We start from the raw sequence: 24,584 nt of genomic DNA on the forward strand, positions 1-24,584 counted from the left end.
TCATATTACTATCTCACCTCACTACGTATCACCACAACATAAACACCCACTTTTCATCATACCACAAACCCACCTTACCATACTACTCCATGTACATATCTCACTATCAGTCCTACACTTGTCAACATTACTAGCCTCCAATATTTTCCATTTAAATTCATACCTACTAAAGATGGTCACTATAATCCTCAGTTATTCAACAATGAACTTATCAAACGATTGAAACTACTAACCAACTTTGCCTCTAGGCTACTGCTTAGTGGTGACATCCACCCAAACCCTGGACCACTCTCAGATAACACCAACCCATCTAATCACTCTAGTCTCAACACCCCCACACATCCAATCCTAAACAGAAAAAAATCAGACCTATTGCTAATGAACATTAATATTAGAAGTATAGCCAAGAAATTGGACATCCTCCATACCACTCTAGCTACATACTCCCCAGACATAGTCATAATCACTGAAACATGGTTAAAACCAAGTACAAAAGAATGAGGTACTATCCCCAGGTTACTCTACACTATGGGTGATAGACTCAACAAAACAGGAGGTGGAGTTGCTGTCCTCTTTAAAGACCATCTCATTTTAACATAACAACCCCAGACTGCAGAAATCATCCGTACCACACTAACTATAAATTCAAGAAAAACACTTAATATAATTGGCTGCTATATCCCACCTGTAAACAATTCCCAGTTATAGAATGTCTATTGCACTGGGCAAGTAGTACCCTTAGTTAGAAGGCATTCATACTGGGTGATTTTAATTTAGACTGGTTTGCATATGATACAGATCACCCCATCCATCACATAAACATGCATGGTTTTACATAAACTTTTCAAGAACCTACCTACATAGATCTTGGTGGTGCTGCGGTAGCTTTGTTGCCTCACAGTTAGACGTTGCTCGTTCGATTCTCAGAGCGTCTTCTGTGTGGCGACGTGCGTGAATGGCCGTTCCTTCATTGAAGGTTGTGCGTTAGGCCTGGCAAGCCAGCACGTCTAAATCTACTGCGAATCATTAGCAGACCACAGTTCCACTGTGGCGACCCCTAACCAGGAAAAGCTGAAAAGAAGTAGACCTACATAGATAAAGCTAGTAAAAAAACAATCCACCTTGGATTGGATATTATAAAATATCTCCTCTCACTCATTTCAATCAGGTTGCCTTCCTGATGGTCTGAGTGACCATCTACCCACATTTCTTATATGACAACACATATTCCCACCAAAACCTACTATGTTTAAATAACTCAGAAAAAAACATAACTTTAATCTTGACAGCTTCTTAGCTGACCTACAAAGGTGCAATTGGACTCTACTCAAGTAACTTGACCTAGATGATACAGTGAACCACTTTAATAAATCTTTCTTCGATATATTAAATGCACATGCCCCTATTAAAACCATTAGAGTAAAATCAAACTATGCCCCCTGGCTAAGCAGGGACACTAGGGCCCTTCTGAAAACTAGAGATAAAGCCTGGGAACTATGGTGTAAGACTAACACAGTAGTTTCTAAACAACAGTGTCAAGAACTTAGAAATAAGGCAAAAAAAATAAATAAAACATGATAAAATAAATTTCTATCATAACATTCAAAACACACATCACAAAAACCCTCAAAAATTCTGGCCAACTATAAACTCAGTCCTTCACCCAGAAAAATCTACTACACCAACACCAAACATCCACAACAATTCTGATAGCATAGCTACCATTTTTAACAAACATTTTACTGAATCTATAATTGCCCTTTGCAAAGAGCAAACTCCTACTCCTGATACCAAACCAGCCAAGTCTACAGCTAGCAATGTCTCATTCTCTTTTTCCCTAGTTCCTACAGCCACTACAAAAAACTACTACAGAAACTAAAACCTACTACACATGCCATAGATAACTTACCCAGTGAATACCTCAAAATTGCAGCTGAATCTATAGCCTTCCCAGTATCAATCCCTATAAATAGATCCATTCTGGAAAACAAGATCCCTCAACTGTAGAAATTTTTCCATGTAATCCCACTTCATAAAGTTCCACAGAACTGAAAAACTATTGGCCAATTGCTATTCTTTAACCTCTTTCTAAGCTACTCAAAAGGTGTAGTCATCTCCAGGTCATGAAATTCTTACTAACAAATAACCTTCTCGCAAACACTCAGCATGGGTTTAGCCCATCACATAGTACGACTACAGCTCTGTTATCCTTAACTAATACCATAAACCATCACAGGAATAACAGCAACTTTGTATCTGACATCTTTCTAGGCTTATCAAAAGCTTTTGATATGGTCTCCCATTCCAAACTAATAGATGAACTAACTGAACTATCCTTCTCACCGTCTGCCACAGCATGGTTTCATAACTATTTATCTGGCCATCAACAATCTGTTAAATGGCAGGGTGACCTATCTCCACACCTTCCTTTATCCATTGGTGTCCCCCCAAGGATCTATCTTGGGCCCTCTCCTTTTCTCCCTCTTTACTAATAATCTACACACAGCTACTCCACATGCTTCTGTAATACAGTATGCAGACGATGCAACACTTATCTGTGCTGCCACTTCTCTATCAACTCTTCATTCTGAAACACAGGAATCTCTCACTTCTGTTGAAACATTGTTAGCCAATGCCTATCTAATCCTGAACCCAAACAAAACTAAATTATTACTCTTCCAACCTAACAAGACATGCCCAACATTTAACATATTAGCCAAAGACAATACTGTGATCTCCCTGACAACCCATACAAAGCTTCTTGGAGTGGAAACAGAGAATACCTTAAAATTTGACTTCCATGTCTCCCTAACTATAAAAAAGTCCATAAGAAACTTGGAAGTCTATATAGGCACAAAAGGTTCCTGACCACAATGGCCAAAATTACATTAGCACATACCCATCTGCTCTCCACTTTACTATATGGCTCCCAATTTTAACTAATCTAAGAAAAACAGACTTATCTATGCTAGAAGCATGTTATAATAAAATTGCTAAGTTTGCATCTGACTTCCCATATAGAACACATCAAGGTACAGCTTTGAAGATACTAGACTGGCTGGAGATTCCCAATATTATTCTTTACAACCAATTTTCTCTAACTCATAAAATTGTAACACAACCAACTAGAACCCCTGCGCTACAAAATCTCATCCTTCCTTACAGTTCCAGCAGACCACTTCGCTCTAACAACAAGAACTTGCTCACCGTCTCCAAGGCCAAAAACACTGCAAGAGAATCTTTATTTTCAAACTATATATCTCATATATGGAACTCCCTTCCTAACTCTATTCTCTCAATTTCATCCACTAACAACTTTAAGCCATCACTTAAAGCTTATCTAAAAAATAAGTGGCTATGTTTCCTGCACTAATCCCTCATGAGTGCTCTGATACATCACAGTATACCCAAAACGTATCTAACTTCTCCCCCGGTGTTTAATCCTTTGTACCTACTGACCTCTCTTAACCTTATATCTTGACATAAGTCATACCTACAAATAGTACTAGCTATGTTAAAAGCCTAGGTTTTGTTGTCAAAATGTAACACATTTGTATGTTCTTGTGTATACTACATTTTGTTTACTTTATACTTTTTGATTATTGTAATGTGTACATGAAAATTTACTGTTACTCATGGAGCTTTTCTCCCCGGGCCTCTGCTGAAAAATGATCTGTGTCCAGTCAGACTTTCCCAGTAAACAAATGTTAAATGTTTGTGTCTTTTGGCTTTTCCCAGTTAGGGGTCGCCACAGCGGAATTCCGGTCTGTTAATGATTGGTAGTTGATTTCTACGTGCTGAGTTACCAGCCCTGACGCACAACCTTCAACGAAGGTACGCCCATTCATGCATGTCTCCATGCAGAAGACGCTCTAGCTGTGAATCGATCCGGACAGCGTCTTACTGTGAGGTGGCAATGCTACCGCAGCACCACCACCGCGGATGTTAAATAAATAAATTAAATAAATAAATAAAGTTAAAAGAAAAACACAAAAGCATAATATATAAAAACATCTATATACACTGTTTACAACCTTTATACACCCCACTTCGTTTTAAGTGCACCAAAATCATCCCCTCTGCAAAGACTTGAAGGATTTGTTCCACTTTCATACACAAGGGGGAGCCGTTTTTTTGTCTTCGTGTAAATAATAGAGTGACAATGACATTGACCATAGAGTTACAATAGACTAGATGGCAAATGTTATTTTTTGTGCTATAAACCAAATCTTTATAAACTTTAATGAGTTAATAAATGTGTGGTCCTTTTTTAAATATTTAATGTTTACTTTAAATTGCTGGATAGGAGCCCTAAACAACTAAGAAACAACAGTCCCAAGGATGAAGCAGCAGCAAAAACTAATAAAAACCAAACCACCAGTCTGACCGAACAATGAAGGAAACCACCAGCAATAGCGAAACACACAGTTTAATATTGCTTTCGTCTCAAATGACTTCAGAATGAAATAAAATACACACGGCAGCATCCCCTTATATATCAAATCAAAATAATTACTTAATAAGACAATCAATTACTTAAAGTGCACTAGCAAGAGGAATACAGTCATTTAAAGGCACACATCTAATAACATAACATAGACAGTTCATTTTAAAATCTTCAGACTTTCTGTTTATATATATATATATATATATATATATATATATATATATATATATATATATCAACAAAAATGTAGAACACATCACCACAGGAAACCAATAAAAAGCAAATGGCAAAGAGCAGTATAAAATTCAAACAGACTTTTATTCGAACACAGGGAGTACTTTCGCGATAAAATCTCTTCTTCAGACCATACAAAAAACAAGAAACAACTCAAATATTTAAAGTACAATTAATTAAATATCTACCAGTAAAAAACATGCAGAGACAATAGCCTTGTACCAATGAACCAATGGTTAGTGCCTTTCTCTAGAATGTGTTTAGCTAGGGCACTGTAACTATGGCCCTTATTAGCACAATAATAATGGTCTCTAATTCGTTCCTTAAGTCGCCTATTAGTTTTTCCTATATAAAATTTTGAACAAATCACACACTGTGCTAGGTAAGCTAAGTTTTTAGTGTCACAATTAGCTTTAACTTTGAAAACATAATGATTACCATTGTCTGGTTGAATAAATGCATCAGATACATCAATGTATTTACAAAAAGTGCATTTGCCACAGATAGAGGTGCCAAAACTAGTTGTTCTAATACTAGGTTGCCTTAGCTTACTTGTATTAGGAAAACAGAGCTGTCTTTTCAACAATTTTTTATTTTTATAAACAAAATATGGAACTGCACTGACAAGCTCACATAGAGTAGGATCAGAAGATAAAATATACCAATTTTTTGTGATAATATTTTTTATATCTATGCTGTCAGTACTAAAAGTCATACAATAAGCTACATTACTATAACAATTATTATGGGCAGTCTTTCTTATGTTTTCTTTACATGAAAAAAATGGACGTCTACTACTTTGTCTGTCTGACTTAACCCTCTCAGATGCTTTACTAACTTCAAAAGGTTTATAACCATGTTCTATAAATTCCATACTAGTGGAACACATAGTTGTTTCAAATTCTTGTTCCTGGTCATGAAGTCTAGAAACTCTTAAAAGTTGACCTCTTACCACATTTTCAAAAATATGTGGTGGATGCATACTATTACATTTAAGATAACTATGTGTATAACATGGTTTTCTATATCTCTTAGTATGCAGCTTTCCATCTATACCCTTATACAGGGTTACATCAAGGAAATCTATGTGAGTGCAAGAATGTTTCATAGTGAACTTAAGAAAGGAGGTACTTGTATTTATAGCACTTAGAAAATTATTTAAACTTTCAAGGTATCCTTTCCAAAAAATATATATGTCATCGACAGAACGCCAATAAAATTTCACATGCACATTAAACTGTTCAGCATTTAAGATGTTTGCATTTTTCCAGTATGCCATGACCATATTGGCATAGCTATTGGCACAGGATGTGCTCATAGCTACGCCAGATGTCTGCAAGTAATATTACTTCTCAAATAAAAAAAATTATATTCTAGTACCAGCTCTATAAGATAACAAATAAACTCTATTTTTTCATCAGTGAGAGCCTTCTTCTTTAAGAAAAGTTTTTACATATGAAAGACCTATTTGGTTAGGTATAACTGTAAACAGACACGTAATATCTAATGTTGCCATAATCTCTGTACCAGTTTCAAGATAACTCTCAAGAAAAGAGTAGAAATCACTTAAGAAATGTTCTGTATCATGTAAAACAATGGCATACTTGTCTAAAATGGGTCTTAAATGTATTTCTACGTATAAGGACGCTGGTCTGGTTCGGTTAGCCATCCACCTTCAGCTACTATAGGTCTAAAAGCTGGAGTTACAAGATTTTTATGTATTTCCAGCAAACCATTCAGTGTGGGTACGATAGGATGTTCTGTTATAAGATACTGGAACAGATCTTTAGAAATAACTGTTTCCTCAAAGCAGTTGACAAGAGACTTGGTGAACCTTTCAATTAACTTTTGTACAGAATAATGCTAATATATGTGTTATCATCTCTAAGCATGGTATTCATAGTAGTAACATAATACTCTTTATCTAACAACAAAGGAATTGCCTTTATCGGCTGGTCGTATTATAATGTCATTATATCTCTGTAAGTTTTCAAGTGGATATATCTCATTTTTAAGTTGTAAAACCTATTTCGTTTATACTCACTTCACATACATTTGAAAAAACTTCCAGGGTAGAAGACAATGTTGGACAGAAAGCATTTGGCTTTTTATAGTTACATGCACTTTCATGTGACACAGAAAAACCAAACTGCTCTTTAAGAGCTATTTTTCATACAAACAATTTCAGCTCTATAATAGTATCAGCTGGATCAGCCCTTTGAGAAGGAATAAAAGACAAACATTTTTAAGTAAAGAAAGTTCAGATTCTGTTAACTGTCTCTGTGATAAATTCCATACTAGTTTGTTATATTCCACATTTTCTTGAGACTTTTTTCTCTTGAATTACTTTCCTTCAGTGTTCACAGCTTTGTATTCCTTGCATTGGAATTTGCAAGGTAAAGGAAGACCCAAAGAAAAAAACTGATTAACTAGTAATGTTCAGTGTTTTAGGCTGTACTACCTGTTCTGGAGAAGGAGCAGTTCTTCTAAGTTGCTGCTCAGTTGTGGGAGGGACTACCAAAGGTGTGCTCTATGTAGAGGTGTTGGCATTAGGTGAAGAAACAGCACTTTCTTGCACCACTGTTGAAGCATTAACAGAACCATTATCTTGAATAATAGAGGAAACTTCCTCTAAGTTATTAACTGTAGAAATTCTAGGTTGTATTAGCTCTTTACGCTGCTCTTTCGGCCAAGCAGACACATTTTGTAGTTGAAAATCAACAATTTCTCTCTGAAGTTTTTTTCTTTTTTTGTGCTAATAGCTTAGTTTTATACAGGTGTAATTGTTCAGTTAACTCACTCATGCAAAGGTCAGCTTGTGCATCAACATTAAGGCTGTACAGTTCTTTTTGTAGTTTGTTAACGTCTTCACAAATTTGTAGCTCTAAAGGTACAAAAAAGTAAATGAGCAACTTAATATAAGAAAGACTTGTCTAAATTAATTATTTGCCATTTTGCTAAAAGTTCCAGATAAGTTGTTCCATATGAGGGCATATTTAGCACCCTCAGCCCTCTAGGAATAACTTTCAACACACAGCAGGCTTCAAAATGCATTCTCTGACATTGAAGTCTCTTCAGTTTATATAAGTGATTTTCCAAGTGTTTAAACAAGTCTTTCATACGTGCGCTTTCATTATGCTCAGTTATTAAACTGTGTGCAGAAACATCCATATTCTCAGTTAACAAAGGATTACCTTGTATATTTAAAAAGCTTTGTAGTCACCTCCTTTGACTAAAGTTGCCAGGAGAATCAGCCTGTGGCATGGCTTCTGCATTTACGGTGATACTTTCAACCATGTCGGTCAGCAACAACACAAGACAGTAAAGAAATATGATAAAACAAGTCCTGCTGAACGCAAAGCTGTGTTCAACCACGAACCAAATAAAATGATCAAAAATGTAGAACACAGCACCACAGCAAACCAATAAAAAGCAAATGGCAAAGAGCAGTATAAAATCCAAACAGACTTTTATTCGAATACAGGTGAGTGCTTTCGCTATAAAATTGCTTCTTCAGACCATACAAAAAATACATCAATTTATATATACACACATACACACACACATACACACATATGGCATGATGTTAGCAGTTTCAGAAACCACATACTTTTTTTCTTGCTCTGGTGAAACTGTTATTGCTTTAATAAAAAGAGGTGTTTAGGAAAAATGAAAACAAAAAAAAAATGTATCATGAATTTTTCATACAAAGATACTTACAAGGAATATTAAGCTGTTAGGACTCCTTGCTTTGAGAATTATTATTCCCATACTACCACTAGTCTGTGCGAGTCTTAAGTACTAAATTATTTACATCACTTCAAGTAATAAATGTATTACCTATAGGAAGGCACTAGTTTTTGAATTGTATGATAAGAGCTACAACTCTCACAAACAATAACACAGTTTCACTCCTGGGCTGCAGGCTGTAGTAAATATTGTTTTCTTATTTATATATGATATTGTTTTTCTGTTTTCTACTGGATCTCTGCAGAAAAGGCGTTATTGCCATGTTGTACTTTCCCCAGTAAATAAATGTCAGATAAATACAATAAATAAATTGCTCTGTTAAATCATGGCTCAGATTCTGGGAACACTTATTATGGTATTATGTCATGTGTGCACCCTCATAATAAATTATACATAAATGGCCATTTACAGCCCAAACTATGGGGATAACTGTGATTTCCCTTTGAAATATATCGTCCTGTAATGAGCTGTCTGTGGACTTTCCATGCTCTGCTGGCAGATCCAAATGGTAATGCTTTAGTCAATCTGCATTTATCTGATAATCCCCTCACCATTTCTTTCCATCACTACCCCCCAAATATTAACTCATCTTCTTGCTTGCCCAAAAAATGCATATCATTGTCACATGCCTGTCCTTTCAATGTTTATCGTATCCATGTTACCCTTGTGCATGATTAACTCTGCCTTCCTCTTAAGTTGCATTTGCATATCTTTCTAAGGCTTTCACACCATTGGTACAATCTTCATATTTTGTCACGTGTCACCTTCCTAATGGCCTCACCAGTGTAAACATGTAAACACTGTTTATACTATATATTGTGTTGTATGTCAGATTTGTATCTATATTAATGATTCAGATTTATAGTTCCTGATAGATACTTGTCACTTTGCAAGCTTATATGGTGGCCTTTGTCTGAAACTGGTTTGTCACATTATCCCTGACATCAGGTGGAAAATAAATAAAAATATTTTTTTCCTCATCTCAGCTTGATAATTGAAAATGCTTATGAATGTCACTTATCCTGTCTTTTAACTGTATAGTTTTGCTCATTTTCTTTGTAAAATAAGAGCTACATATAACTTAAATCATTGAACTGAATTATTATAATGAATTATATTGAATCTAACAATAATAAAGTGTGCCATCTTTTGACCATTTGCTAGTAATTCTAATGCTTACGGCTTGTGAAATAAATATTTCTGTGTATTTTACAGTACTATACATGAAACACACATATTCACATCATTTCACATCAAGGATTTCTAAATAGTCATGATACCATCTTTTTATATCATTACCCATGCAAAGATTTAAGACCAAGCGTTTCAGGATAGATGATGACAGTTTAACAGGGACGCTTTTACTTCTTACCAGTATATCTGTTTGATGGAATTAAATGACTGTGTATAATCAGTCAGTATTCTCTATGGATTTCCCACAGAATATTGATAGCATCACAGTTTATATTTGCAGATTTCACATACCCTGAAGCAATTCAAGAAGTGTTTGATCTTGCCTGGCCAAGTTTGCAATTCCACTTCTAATTTGCATGCGTCGAGAGAGTGGATATTAAAAAATCGATTAGCAGAGATCTGATGTTGAGAGGAAAATATTTCCACCAGGCAGGTTTATATGCTGCTGTTAGCTTTGCATACAATTTCCCACTGTCCAAGTTCATGTAGTATGTGATGCAAAAATGTGTTAGGAAATTCTACAGGGGGTCAGAGTGTAGCATGTAGATTTCAGCAATTCCTTTGTGCACATACAGTTAAAAATTTGTGTGCATAACTATGCTCCGGTAATAGCATATCTTAGTCACATTATAAAGTACCATTTAGCATTAAGCACACCAATGAATTACATGCATAACAGACAAGCTCTTGCAAACATCTACTGTCGTGTTGCACCTTTAAAATAGGTTGAATGCTACTTACTTGGTAGATAGGTGGGGTTACTGATCCATTAAAACCCTTTCATTGATTACTTGAGTTGGTATTTATGGTGGATGTATATAGACCATATAGATTTTCCCCACCCCCATCCCAGTAAGTGCCTCTGGATCTTTAATGTGCTTTAGTTAAAATTCACAAATGCATTACCATTGTCAGTTGTGCTTTATATCAAAATGTCATCATCAGTTGTAGAAAACACCATGCTAATTGTACTGATTTATGCTTTTTTTTAAGTCCTGCAAATATGAATAGAAGAATTCTAGGTCAGACTGTGGTTAATCATAGTGACAGAAAGTATATATTTTAAATCACTGCTGAGTTCTTTGTCATTCTGATAGACATGCCTCTATTCCATTTAGAATTATTTTTTATACATCTGTTTGCAAGATAAGCCGACTGGACACAAGTCCCTTTTTATGGTGACAGGGAAGCACTGTCTGGTCATTTGACTTGGTCAGAGCCACACAGTAGGTAAATGGAGGTAATAAGACTCAAACCTTGTTCCCTTGACCACAGGAAGCTGTTTATTAATAATTCAGGGCCTTAATCCTCTACTTTAACTGCCAGTCTCTTATAATATGCACCTATGATATCACATTGGGGAAACTGAATTTACATAAATGACCGTACCCATAATGTCTCACTTACTACTGATATATGCCAAAACTTTTAGGGACATTATAAATGGTTAAATATATCACTTTAACTTAGCTCTATGTAGAAAGTTTGTTTATGTTATTAATGTTACTTATAAAACGAACGGTCGTGTTTTAGAGGAAACCCGCTAAAAGTATACCTTTTCTACTTGTAATGTCTTGATAGCTGCCATTTTTTCCAGTTTCATCGAAGGCCTTTTTCACTTCTTTTCTACTTTTCCATATTATGTTTTTTCATATCATTATAGTAGTCCTTGAAGAACACAATAAAACTACTTCCCTAATGAAACATAAATGAACATAGAAGCTAACACTATGAGAATATGAGCCCTGTCCGAATATATAATATGTCTGGTGCTTAGTAATATTCAGTTTTCCTTTTGCTGTAGTAATACCACTGACATATTTTCAATACTTTATTTTTGAGGTTGCAGCAAAACAAAATCTCACCATGGGATTCAGAAAGAACCCCACTGCCAGAGGTAAGAGCTGTGGCCAAAAGGGGCTGTTTACACTGTGTGGAAAATGAATTTGATAGACACATTAACCAGAATTTGGAAATATCTCATTATCATCTAATTTATCTCTGAATCACCCTTAACTACTCCAAGTGCAAATCAGTACTTTCCTGTGGTAGTTACTACTTTTGGTTCATGCATCACATTGTCATAGAGACCTCTCTAAATTCATTCTTCCAATACACACACACACACACACACACACACGCACACACGCACACACGCACACACACACACACACACACACACACACACACACACACACGCGCACACACACACACACACACACACACACACACACACACACACACACACACACACACACACACACACACACACACACACACACACACACACACACACACTACCTCAGAACATCCCTGATATGGTACTTTTTTTGTACCTGCCCATGTAAACCCCAGTTTTTACCATAGGTAGTACTATACATTAAAGTTTAATTTTACTAACTTTTCATATAGTGTATCATGATGCTATATCTGTTATTAACTTTTAAATGACTCTGAGTTATATTTAAATGTTCAAATATTCCTCCCAACTCTGAAACATCCCCCCCATCCTTACCCTTATTTTATAGGACACACCTGCTGTTTCCTGGTGTTTGATGTTGGTGTAGAGGCCTGATATCTTCTGTATAACCTCTGAGAGTGCAGGGTTTGAATCTATGTTAGTGCTTTTAGGGCATGCCATTTAGATGTTCCCTCTGATGCACACGTTTTGTGCTGTGAAATCTTGTTCATTTGTAAATGCTTTTACTTAGTACTGTACAGAATTATCCCTGACATCTAGTGTTCCCTCACTCCATTTCATTTGTGATATAAAACATTTTTTCTTATATTTTTAAGTGCTGTTAAGGCAAGATATAAAATCAATAGTCCTGTTGTTCCCCCCTCCTCCACCAATGTGGCAGGATTTGCTCATTAGTTTAGGAGATTGTTGTGGTATGGCATCCCCACACACATTCCAACATTCACAAATTCATGTGTGCGAACACACACTGTCCCCCAAGTTGCACTCACTGACACATTCACCAAAAGGCACACGTACACACATACACAAACACACGCACCTACCTTACCTCCAATTAACCATCCTACTGTGACCTTCCAGGCAGGCATGCACTCACATGTACACTTATGCAGCCACACACACACACACACACACACACACACACATACATGCACATACATCCCACTAAACTCCTAGGTACTTCCCTCTAACTCAAACATGTGAACATGAACTTTTGGCCGTGTTAACTTGTGGAACTAAGCGATTGTCTGAATGCAGTAACAAAGACATGTCCAGGAGAGAGCACATGATTAAATAGTGTAGGCCACTCCCCCAGAATGCCTTATTAGCATTTAGCATGGCTGCAGAGATAACCCGTAATGGTGCTGTTCATCTTTGTACTAAAGCACCATGGTAGGACTGTCTCTGAATTGGACTTGGTTACGTTTTTCAACTGTACACTATGTGTACACCTAGCGGTAACCTCTCTGAATTTGGCCCTCACTGTCCAGCATTCACAGTCACATTTTACTCTAAACTACTTGATGTTTTGTATACTTTTATGTGCTGCACATTTATTGAAATAATCTAAAATGTGGTATTCATTTCTATTTTGGTTAAAAATTCCTGTCAGAGTATGTGTTTATTCACTTCCTTAGTGTTGCATGGTGAAATTCAGAATTTTCATACTTTGGGAAAAGGGTGGTAAAGCTGTAGATGGAGTTGGAGATTGTTTGGATGGTTCTAGAGTATAATTTGGAGGCAGCTGCTACAAGAGGTAGTCAACACTCAAGTTGTGCTAGAAGAATCCCTTTGCCAATAGCCTTTCTTGTTGGACTGGAGAGAGAAGATTTTTGTTGGCCCAAAAGAGTAAGGAGTTTATATTTTTCTGGTTGTTTAAAATGATGAGGAAGATAAGTGAGGGATCAATTCAGACTCCTAGGTATCTGAAGGTGTTAACCTGCTTAATGGCATTGTTAAGGTAGTTAAGAATAAGAAATTTGTTGAGGTTCTTTTGCCTTTTAGTGGAGGCTACAAAGAACATAAATTTAGTTTTTGAGGTCTTAAGTAGTAGTTTTTTGCTATTAAGCCAGTTAATGAGGGAGATGAAGTCTTTTTCCAGATCATGTTAGATTGAGTGAGTTGTTTGACTGAAGTGAAGATAACCATGTCATCGACATATAGAAAGATTGCAAGCAGAATTCCATTGCATTGGCCCATGTCTCTCTAGCACTTGCATTTATTTCTTTGAAAAGATGTTCTACAAATTCAGTAGTGGATGTTTATTCCTAATGTTCTCTGGGATATTATTCCAAACACCTACAGCTGTTCTCCAGAAAGCTCTATATCACATACCAAGTGTGAATGGGAGCCAGTGTAACTGAATACTATCATTATTTCTAAGAGGGTAGGAATGATTTCTAAACTGCAGCTTGCTGAAGAGTGGTGAACAGTAGCTATCATTTAATTTTGTAGATAAGTGTATTGAACATGAAGTAGCTCTAACTGCAACAGGTCGCCATTTATTTGAGTCGAATGTAGTGATGCTCATGCTTGTTAGTGAGGCGTACTAATCTAAGTACTTTACTCTCAGACGATTGATTGAGTACAGTAGTGTGTGCAGACAGAAGTGCAGTTAAAGGGAGGCAGGATTCCAATCTGAGAAGGAGTACATTTTTGGCAATGGCTTGCCTGGTCACAGTCGTTGACAAGTTAGCTGTTTTGTATGACACTTGGAGTTAATTCCTTGTTGACATGAGCTTCTCTGTGTTGGTGGAATGATAGGTCTTGGTCTAAGATTAGTCTTAGGCTCCTCTGTTGAGTAGTGATAGCTAGAAAGGTGCCCAATCGGTCCGTAATGCTGAAGTTACGGATGTTACTTAGTTTTTTAGTGGTGTTGTACAGCATCACTGTGTTTTTTATGTCAATTTTTTGTGCATATTAATGGACAACGTCGTTAAGAAGCGCGTGTGAAGTGATTCAGTCACCCATCTCAGCGCGCTCAAACTCTGATGATAGGAACATCACATCAGTGGCTCTCAAACCCCGACAAGTAGTTGTCGAAGCTATTGTACATGCTGAGAGCCATGCCAATACAGACATTCAGTCGATACCAGATGTCTCTTTAGAACACAAGGGGAATGATGTACGCAGGAAGCAATTATCCATAGACCCCTTTGTCATTCCAACAGAAGATGAAGTGTTTGGTGTGGGTGAAGGATTTCCTTCTTTTCCGCTGGCCTTCAAACCCTTCGAGAGAAGGACTTGGTCTCCACAGAGCAGGGCAGTAAAGAGGAAGAGTACCGAGGAGGTCTTCCAACAAACGAAGAAAGCATTGAAGCCAATTCCCAGGACTTAGTGACTAATATTTCTAGGTATGTTTTAAATACACATGAACTATCTGTATTAAATAAAGGGTTGGGTTTTATACCTCTTGTTGTAATGACCTTACAGATGTCATCGTTGACATTAAGTTTTTTACTAGGAATCTTGGCTTGAAGTTGCTATATGGGCAGGACACCCACAATATTAAGGGAAATGATTTTGATTTGTTCAAGAAACCTTTCACTTTTATGCCCCAACAGCATCCTTTATTAGAGGTGTTTGAGCAAGCCTGTGAGAGTGAGATATTTGAGTTATATAATAATAAACATGTCAAACCAGGTTTTTTTAATACAACATTAGAAGAAAGGAATGCAATTGTCAGCTTGAGAAATAATGATGAAATAGTGATCAGACAAGCTGACAAGGGAGGAGCCGTGGTTATTATGGACAGATCTGTGTACTGCAAGAAGATGGAGTCTATGTTATTAGACAGTGAGACATACCTTTTCACAATTATGACCTTAATAACTTGATCAAAGGTGTACATGGGTGCCTATATGATTTGTTGATAACTAATGTCATTGATAATGATCTTTATAAGTATTTTTTAGTTGATAATCCTTTAGTTCCCTCGTTTAGAGGTCTCCCCAAGATTCACAAAGAACCTCTAGATCCACCATTAAGACCGATCGTATCCAGTAGAGGATGGCTCACTGAGCCTATGTCCATCTACCTAGACAAGATGTTCAAACCAGTAGTTACAGATGTTAAGCAGATACTGAGAGATATGACTCATTTCTTGAAGAATCTTTCCATTTTTGGTAGCTCTCCTTTCTTTTGTAGTGATGACTTTCTTGTCACACTTGATGTTAAATCTTTGTTTACCTCAATACCGAATGACATTGGTATGGATTTTATCAGGTTGCTTTTAGTGAAGAACAAAATACCAGGTGATAGGATCTGTAGATGGATGTCCCTTCTTGAGTTAATACTTGAGAATAATGTTTTGTTTTATAATAATCAATATTATTTACAAACCAAGGGGGTAGCAATGGGCACCCCATGTGCCAACGTGTATGCCAACTTGGTGTTGGCACATTGGGAAGACATTTTTGTCTTTAATAACAATACTGAGTTCAAGATGCACCTAAAGTATTACAACATGTTTGTAGATGATGTTTTTATTGTGTGGGGAGGCACTGTTGAACAGTTGTTGGATTTTGTGACATATTTGAATGGCACCACAGAGTTTCTTTGTTTTGAATGCTCCCATTCTGTAAGTGCAATTGATTTTTTAGATGTCAAAATTATCAAGGTATCCGATGGCTTTGATACAGAATTATTCAGAAAGCCTTGTTGGAAGAACAATCTTTTGCATCGAAATAGCATGCATCCCAAGCATGTTCATAAGAACATAGTGAAAAATCAAATCATGAGGGTTTCCAGGTTGACCACACAAAACATGGCATATGAGCATCATAAGACACAATTGACCATGAATTTTATTTCCAGAGGATATAATAGGTCTGATGTTCATAATGACATCATTGAAGGAGACCGGCATAGATCAGGCTTGGGTGCCCCATTGATCAGATGATCAGATGTTCACTCACCACCCAGTAGGGACCGTGGTATTGCTCCTATCAATAGGATAACAATCTCCTATACCAACAGGAACAGTCACATCACAAGAGTTCTCAGTAACAACTGGAAGCTCTTGTTGATGGACGATAGGATTAAGAATTTGATAGATGATAGACCCCACATAGCATACAGGAACATGCAGTCACTTAACAGGTTACTATGCTATGACAGGGAACCTGAGAGCAACAGACAATCTAGAAGGCATGGCACTTTTCCATGCCATTCCTGTAATCAGTGTAGGTACATAGCTGATTCAAATTGTTTCACACATCCTGTTACTGGACGTGTTTATGTTTTTAAACACTATGCATACTGTAGATCCATCAATGCTGTATATGTTGCTGAGTGTCAACTCTGTAAGCAATTTTATGTTGGTAAGACCAACAGGTCTTTACGTGAGCGCATAAGGGAGCATGTTTATGCCATTGAGAGATGTAACACCACTAATGCCTTGGCGCGACATGTTGCAGAACATGGATCCTCACACACTTTTAGATTTAGGATTTTAGAATTGGTTATGAGAAGTGGTAGATTGGGCAACATCAGAAATTATACTGAGGAGAGGGAAGGCAAATGGATCTTGAAACTACAAGCCCATAAATATGGGCTGAATGATAGGATCACCCTCAAACCTTTTTTTAGCTAGCAGACCATTGAGACACTAACTACATAGTAGACTTTGACATAATTCATTGTTTTTATAAGCGTGCTTTATAGGCTTGACAACATTGTCTGTGTTGTTATAAGTTTATGTTAAAGATTTACAGTTCCTACAAGTGTTTTTATAAATGTGTTTTACATGATTATACTAAATTATTCAATTAGTTTATAGTGATGGTGTTTTCATCAGTCATTGTTTTGTGATTTGTTATTTTGAATTAGTAGTGATGTCATTATTTGTATTTAAACACATGTGATTTGACTGTATTCTTGATGTCTGATGAAGCGTTAATCCTAACATGAAAGCGCTAACCCACTGCAGTTCCTTTTTTTTTTTTCTGTTTGTCTTCATTGCATTAAATTTTGGATTTTACGGACTCTTTTGAAGTTTTTCAGTTACGCAGCTCATGGTGCATTCCTCTGTTATCTTTTTATACTTGTGGTCTTTTGAACTGAGGGTGCTCTACCTGGCAGATACTGGTTGTTTTTCATTGCTTGCATTTGTTGACTAGCATTTGTATGTGAGTAGTAAAAGGGCTTGACGTTGTCAGGTTAATTGTGGATTAGGTGGGGGATGTTTGCTTCAGGATAAGATGATATAAACATCTGAACAGTATAGATCCCTAAAAGAAATAGTAAGGAAGAAAAGAATTAGCTGGAACACTTGGCTGGGTAGGGGGTCTGAGTAGGACATAATAAGAGCATGAACAAGTGTACTGGTAGGCCTTCAACATCAGAGGTGGCCATTAGAAGAAAGGTGGAATTGTCTTTTATGAAGAAGAAGTCATAATGGAGTTAGAAAAGAAGGAGCTAGAGAGAGGACTTAATTCCTACCAGTAATAAAACTGTCCATGACAAAAACATTTTAGATGGGAATTGTCTTTCAAGAGCTCTGAAGAATACTTCTGTTCAAAAGGAGACTCATTACCCTGCCTTGTTCTCCCAGTTACTGCACTGAGCAAAAAAAGTCCAAGGTGATGCTTTTATTATGCTACTTTTGACAGATGTTTACTCTGCAAAAATAAAGATGCTATCAAGCAGCCTAAATAGAGTGTTCACCTCTGTCTGTTGTATGTTTCTATCACTTTGTGTTGAGAAGTAGTTTCATGATTGTAACCAGAATGAAGATGTTAAAGGTCAAACAGTTGTTGCATCTGAAATGTTTTAACATATTTGTTAACCAAGAAAACCCATGAGGCACAAATGATTATATTTAGAGACAAAAGAGCACTAGGTGGTTCAACGACTCCCTCAAAATCACAGTGTAGTGATATATGGAGACTGGGGGACTCAAACACAGGGATACATTATACCCTTAATCCTGTATACTAAACTGCCAGCTGGAATATATATGCAGCATACAGCAAACTGAGCTAAATATGGATCAGTGTGGTTTACCATGGTATACAGATTATGAATAATAAAGTAATGTGGTCAGTTAGCTCTTGTCCTCAAAGTCATTTGTTTATTTATTTATTTTTATTTCCAGGTGAAAAAGATGCAACCTAAAAAGTATATCACAATGAGCTGACCCATTTAATACTCAGGAAACATGCATCTCTGTAAAAAAATACAGTGAGATTATATTTCATTTGAATTATGTAGTTATTTAAGCTGCTGTTTTTCTTTTTCTATACATCTTTTAAGTATGAATAATCATATTAGGAGTAAATCCTAAGTTACTGACTGAAATTTTAAAATGATTTGCTAGAAGAATCTAACACTTTCTTTCAGTTATATGTGTTATATGTGTTTTTATAGTTAATAAAATCATGCATTTACTAATATTCAATTTTTCTTTTAATATCCAACAGACAAAGAAAGCCACTGCTTTTCCAAGCTTTGTTGATGGTAAGTAGCAGTGATTCTATAACCAAAAACCTAGAAGTTTCTGTCACCTTTAAAGGATTTTGAGATGAAACAAATACGCTGCTAAATATTTTATGCTGTTGCTTTGCTGGATGGGAATTGTAATTACAGAGCTTTGGTAGAGCTTCCTCAGGTCTGGCCAGGGCCACTTTCGAAAGAAACACAGGTATTCAAAGTAAAAAATAATACTTAGGTTCATAGGTATGTACTAGACTAATGGCCCTGGAGCCTGTATAAGCCTAGCCCAAGAAGATTTCCTGGCATCATGCCACCCAAAGTTAGTTCCTAGTGCCCCTGTCAAGCAAAGCCACTGAAGTGATCCCCGGGGTGAACTTCCTATTGCCCATCCACTCATCAAGATTTCTCTTAAAGAGGGCCAGTGAAGTGCTCTGCTTGATGTGAATGGGAAGTTTGTTCCAGAGTATGGGAAGTCTGTGGGTTAGGGACCTGTCCCTCCAGCATGTTCTGTTTATTGTGGTAATAAGGTTTAGGTCCCTGGAGTGTGTGGCATGGAGGGATTGGGATTTCTTTAGGTGTAGCATATCTAGCAGCTCTGGGTCAGACATGGCTTTGTAGGTCAAGCAGAGATCGCCTCTGAGAGGAAAAGCCATATTGAAAAGGTCACTGTTGTATTACAGGCATAGCAAAGAGAAATACAAAATGGCAGGAAGGATACCTTAAAATGTGCAAGTGAAGGACATACTCAGGAAGCAAGAGAATATGCAGGGATGTGGCCTTTAATATGCATAGAAATTCTGACTGGTATTCTGTTATAGTGAGGTTTTAAAGCCTACCATTTAGGTCTGCATTTTGAAAGATGTAATGATGAAAGTAATATTTCTATAGAATATTACAAATGACATTAAAACTTTTTATTTGGTTCCCATTTGCTGACTTGAGGTGATCAGACCCCCCCCCCCCCTTCCAGTCGACCATGACATCCATTTGTATTCTACCTGGAGTGAAGGTTGGACATTGGTACAGCAAGTCACCATCACATTGTGAGGCTAAGAATTTAGTGTATTATGTTATGCACTCTGGCCTCACTCACGAGGGTGGTTGTGTAATACCCACAATGATCATGTGACTGACATATTTGTATTAGTTCTATCTTCACCTCTGTAGGCCTACTGTGACTTCCAGGAACATAGATTGCTTCTTTAGTCAGGCAGTCTCATTGCAGTTTCCTTGATCACCACCAGGGGTGCTGGTGTAGTGGCACTGGAGATTCCCTTCTTTCTCTTAGAAAGTGAGTTTGCCAGTATTCATTTCTGTCCTGCCTATAAGCAGGCCCTCTGGAACCTGCCTCACTGTTTGAGCCTGGAACAATCCCACACCAGCTAGCGAGTACAGTAAAATGCATACTAAAAATGTTATTCTCTGTGATATTTTTCATAGTATGAATTGCAGTTTATGGCAACACTGTTGAGAGGAGTTTGATTAAGAAATGGTCAAATTCTTATCCTTTTTTGCAACATTTAACAGAACCATAGATTCATAGATCCTTTTTTGCAACATTTAACAGAACCAGATCTGTGTATTTTCATTTCAGAGTCTGTTTAGGTGTGGTAGACCAGTCGGATAAATTGCATACTGCTGTTGTGGTTTTGGTTCAGCCCTTCTTTTGTGAGGCAGAAGAACTCACACATAACACTTAGTGTGAGACTCAATGTCATACTGTAAGGAATTTGTGATTAATGGGATTTTAATCTCTGAATGTTACAGCATCTGTATCCTTAGTGCTTTAACCATCCTGGAGTAACTACCTTTCAAAATGTTTATTCCAGAACTGAATTAATTAACATTCTCATTGGGTTTCCTTAGTTAATCAGTTTTAAAAATAGAATCTCCTCTATACAACACAAATGGGCAGCATGCGTAATGAGGTATTACTAGATACTTGTCAACTTGTGCCAGCGCAGTTCATTTATAGTTGCATGCCGCATCCATTCATATGCAGATCTGCAGGTGTTGTCTGTGTTGAAGTAAAGATATTAACTGCTGTTTGCTTTGACAAATATCATCAGCATTATATTCTCTAGCTGTTTAGCTTAGTTTTTTTTACATTTTGGGATCTAGCCACCATAGGTCCCCTAATTGGGCATAATATGATGTTTTTTAAAAAAAATGACACTTGATACAGAGTGTTAGGTAAATGATCCCTTTGTTACTTGAACCTTCACTTTATTTCCCACCATTTTAATATATTTTTTTCATGAATAGGTCTCAAATTCTTCGGCATGTTATGTGAACATTTTGGTATCCTGTGGCAGCAAGACATGTATTTATTTAACTTTCTGTGTAGGTGCATACATACAACCTTTAATGTTGTATAATTTTAGGTAACAGGAACAAAATAAATGTAGGTGGCATTTGAGCATATACAGAATTAATATTTCTCTAAATGTAGATACACTGAAAGCAAACATTACTATACGTGGCGTGCAATTATAGGTTTTGTTGCAAAAAATAAAACCTTACCAGTAAGTAAGGAGCACTAGCCACCTGTAAGGTAGCTGCAGAGTAAATCATCTGTGAGGACTGATGAAGTCACTCAATCAATATTTATAATTCAACAGCATGCATATTTCTAAAAAGATTAGCCATGATTCTGACTTCTTACACATTGTAACTCTCAGTTCCTGAAACTTTTTAAAGCTCTATGGATTCTTATGGCATGGTATGATTAGAGCATTTCAGATACAACAATTCTAACACCAAATATTCCTGCCACCGATATTTTTCTTAAAGGATGACTACACCCTAAATGCAATATTTCCCTTCCTCAGGATAGTGTTTAAAATGCATAAATTAGCAGTGTTTTCATCATTTTATGACATTTCTATCCCAATCTACTTTCTCACTGCTGAATGAAATCCCATTCATGATGCTTTCATTAAGAATTCATCTACCTTGCTACTGCATGCCCATTGCATCTGAAAGTAGAATGGCTAAGGAAAATGATCACAGCAAGGTAACTTTATTTCCTGTGTATTTCTCACCTGTTAAGATCATAAAGCGATTCAAGCTCAGAATTCACTACTTTATTCTGTACTGCTGTGAAAAGTTGCATTCTTTCCCTTTACCTTTCTCGAGGCCGTAAACCTGTCGAACCATTTATAATCTGAAGATAAATAAACTTGATAACCACAGACTGCAACTTCACTAATTAGCTGAAATATGACACTCTGTCTGACTCAAGGAAAGAAAACGAAACTTAAAGTATGACTTTTAAAAAAGGCTAAGTTCTCAGTTATTTCTTCATCCTTTTTAAGAATGTTAGCTTATGTGGCCGTTCGCTATTTTTAGTTTTTGTGCATTATGTGCCGACTTTTATGTAGTCGCACATATGCACTTTCATTCTTATAATATAGACCCCGTGTAACACATATGTAGGAACCACATATGTTAGAGTCAGTGGAAAAAAAAGTTACTGACCATTTATTGAGGATTGTCAAACTTGATAGTATTTTTCACTGTTTCCATTCTAAGTGAAACAGACTGTTATCTGACAACACGGAATAGGGCATTGTAATCTCATCACCTGTGCCCTCACAGTGCATTGTGAGCAAGGAATAGCATTGCAAGATAACACGATCATGTCAAACATGTATATCCTCATGAGAGTGTTCAGAGTTAGGAAAAAAAATAAATGAACAATAAGTTGTTATTGTGGTGCTGAGAAGTTTGGATTGTGTAGAAATTCATGGTAGGACAAAATTTTAAGTTTTTGCCCATAGTGGCCCTTTAAGCTCTCCCATACCTTCCATGTCAGAAGTATTCTTGTGACACTTTGAGAACAAAATAGTCTCCTTCAAGACTGCACTGAACAGGAAACCTGCATATTCACTTCCAACACAGTTACTTAATTTTGTTTTCTGACTTTACCTGTATCCTTTACACAAACTCTCTTAAAAACCCGTTAGTAAACCTGTTTTTTTTTAATATACATATCTTGTACACACCTATGGGCAGTTAGATCACAAATTAATTTATCAGCATGTCTTTCATATATGGGAGGAAACCAGAGATGAACAGCAAAGCCCCTGTTTGACACAGTGAGGACACAGGAACACCATACTGTATATGTGCCATTACCTATGTACTGAACACAATTTGAAGGCTATAGTGTTAAACTAAGGATAATATTAACACAGCACCTACCAGAACATATCCTTGGCAGATATTGTTAGGCAGTTTTCTATTACCAGGCTGTCTTGTAGTTCTCTGTGGGCTCTGCAGGCTGCCAAGAGGTCTGTTGTAGTAAAAAAACTGTGTTTTTTTCCCCTTAAATAAACAGAAAAAAAAACAAAAAAAAAACAAGCTCAGAGAATACAAAAAAATATTTCAGAAAACAGAAAATAAAAAATAAAAAATAAAATTATTAAAAAAATTGATACAAATAAAAAAAAAATCCTTCACTGTAGTGGTTACGTTTCTTAATTCCAAGAAACGTAACCACTGCAGCTTGAGGATTTTTTTTATTTTTATTAATCTTTTAATTATTTATTTATTTATTTATTTTGTTTTTTTTTTCTGAATATTTTTTTTGTGTGTATTCTCTGAGCCTGTCTTTTTTTTTTTTTAAAGGGAAAAAAAGAAAATAAAAGTACTGTTTTCTACTACAACGGACCTCTTGGCAGCCAGCAGAACCTACAGAACTACAAGGCAGCGTATTAATAGAGAACTCCCCAATGTTTTAAACCTACGATATACTTTAAGGCCGGGAAGGTGCTGTGTTAATATTATCCTTAATTTAACACTATATATAGCCTTCACATTCTGTTAAGACTTTGCACCCTTTGGAACATGTAATCCTACCCAACCTGGCTCATCTTACTGAGGATTAGACACTTTAACGTGTAGCATCTTTATTATATGTACTGAGCAAAGGATCAAGGTTCAGATTAAAATCATAGCATATGAAAATGTTTTTGGTTGAAAAATGTATGATACAGGTGAAGGCAAATGCTATGATGGAGGGCAAATTGCAGGGCCCCAAGCAGCATCTTCCACAGATACAAAGGAGTCTAGCTGAAATCCTAGCCCATCTCAGCAAACATATGTGGGAGAATTTTGGAGGAGCAAGCAGTCATGGAAGAATGGAGATCTCACTGTAAAACTCCATGCTATAGATGTGGACCAAGGATGGACCCAAGCAACTACAGATTAGTTAGTGAGATTCTTTATCAATCACAGTGTTTCTGCCTTTCTGTATGTATTTGGTGACACTGACATTCATTCATGTATAGTCAGGACCCAGGTAACTATAGATAAGTTAGTGAGATTCTTTATCAACCACAGTGTTTCTGCATTTCTGTATGTATTTGGTGACACTGACATTCATTCATGTATAGTCAGGACCCAAGTAACTACAGATTAGTTAGTGAGATTCTTTATCAACCACAGTGTTTCTGCCTTTCTGTATGTATTTGGTGACACTGACATTCATTCATGTATAGTCAGGACCCAAGTAACTACAGATTAGTTAGTGAGATTCTT

General features: G+C 36.5%; 1 protein-coding gene across 7 annotated transcripts in view; it reads left to right on the forward strand.

The window, feature by feature from the left end:
• APBA2 (amyloid beta precursor protein binding family A member 2) overlaps positions 1–24,584 on the forward strand; it is a 2,738,723-nt gene that overhangs the window by 1,996,877 nt on the left and 717,262 nt on the right. For all 7 annotated transcript variants that reach the window (XM_044078549.1, XM_044078553.1, XM_044078554.1 and 4 more), the window contains one exon: positions 19,028–19,064. In XM_044078549.1, coding sequence (XP_043934484.1) covers positions 19,028–19,064 — 37 coding nt within the window. The remainder of the gene's footprint in view (positions 1–19,027; positions 19,065–24,584) is intronic.

This window comes from Protopterus annectens, chromosome 7.part1 (genome assembly GCF_019279795.1).
Source record: "Protopterus annectens isolate FY-2018-M chromosome 7.part1, PAN1.0, whole genome shotgun sequence".
NCBI classification, from domain to species: domain Eukaryota; kingdom Metazoa; phylum Chordata; order Ceratodontiformes; family Protopteridae; genus Protopterus; species Protopterus annectens.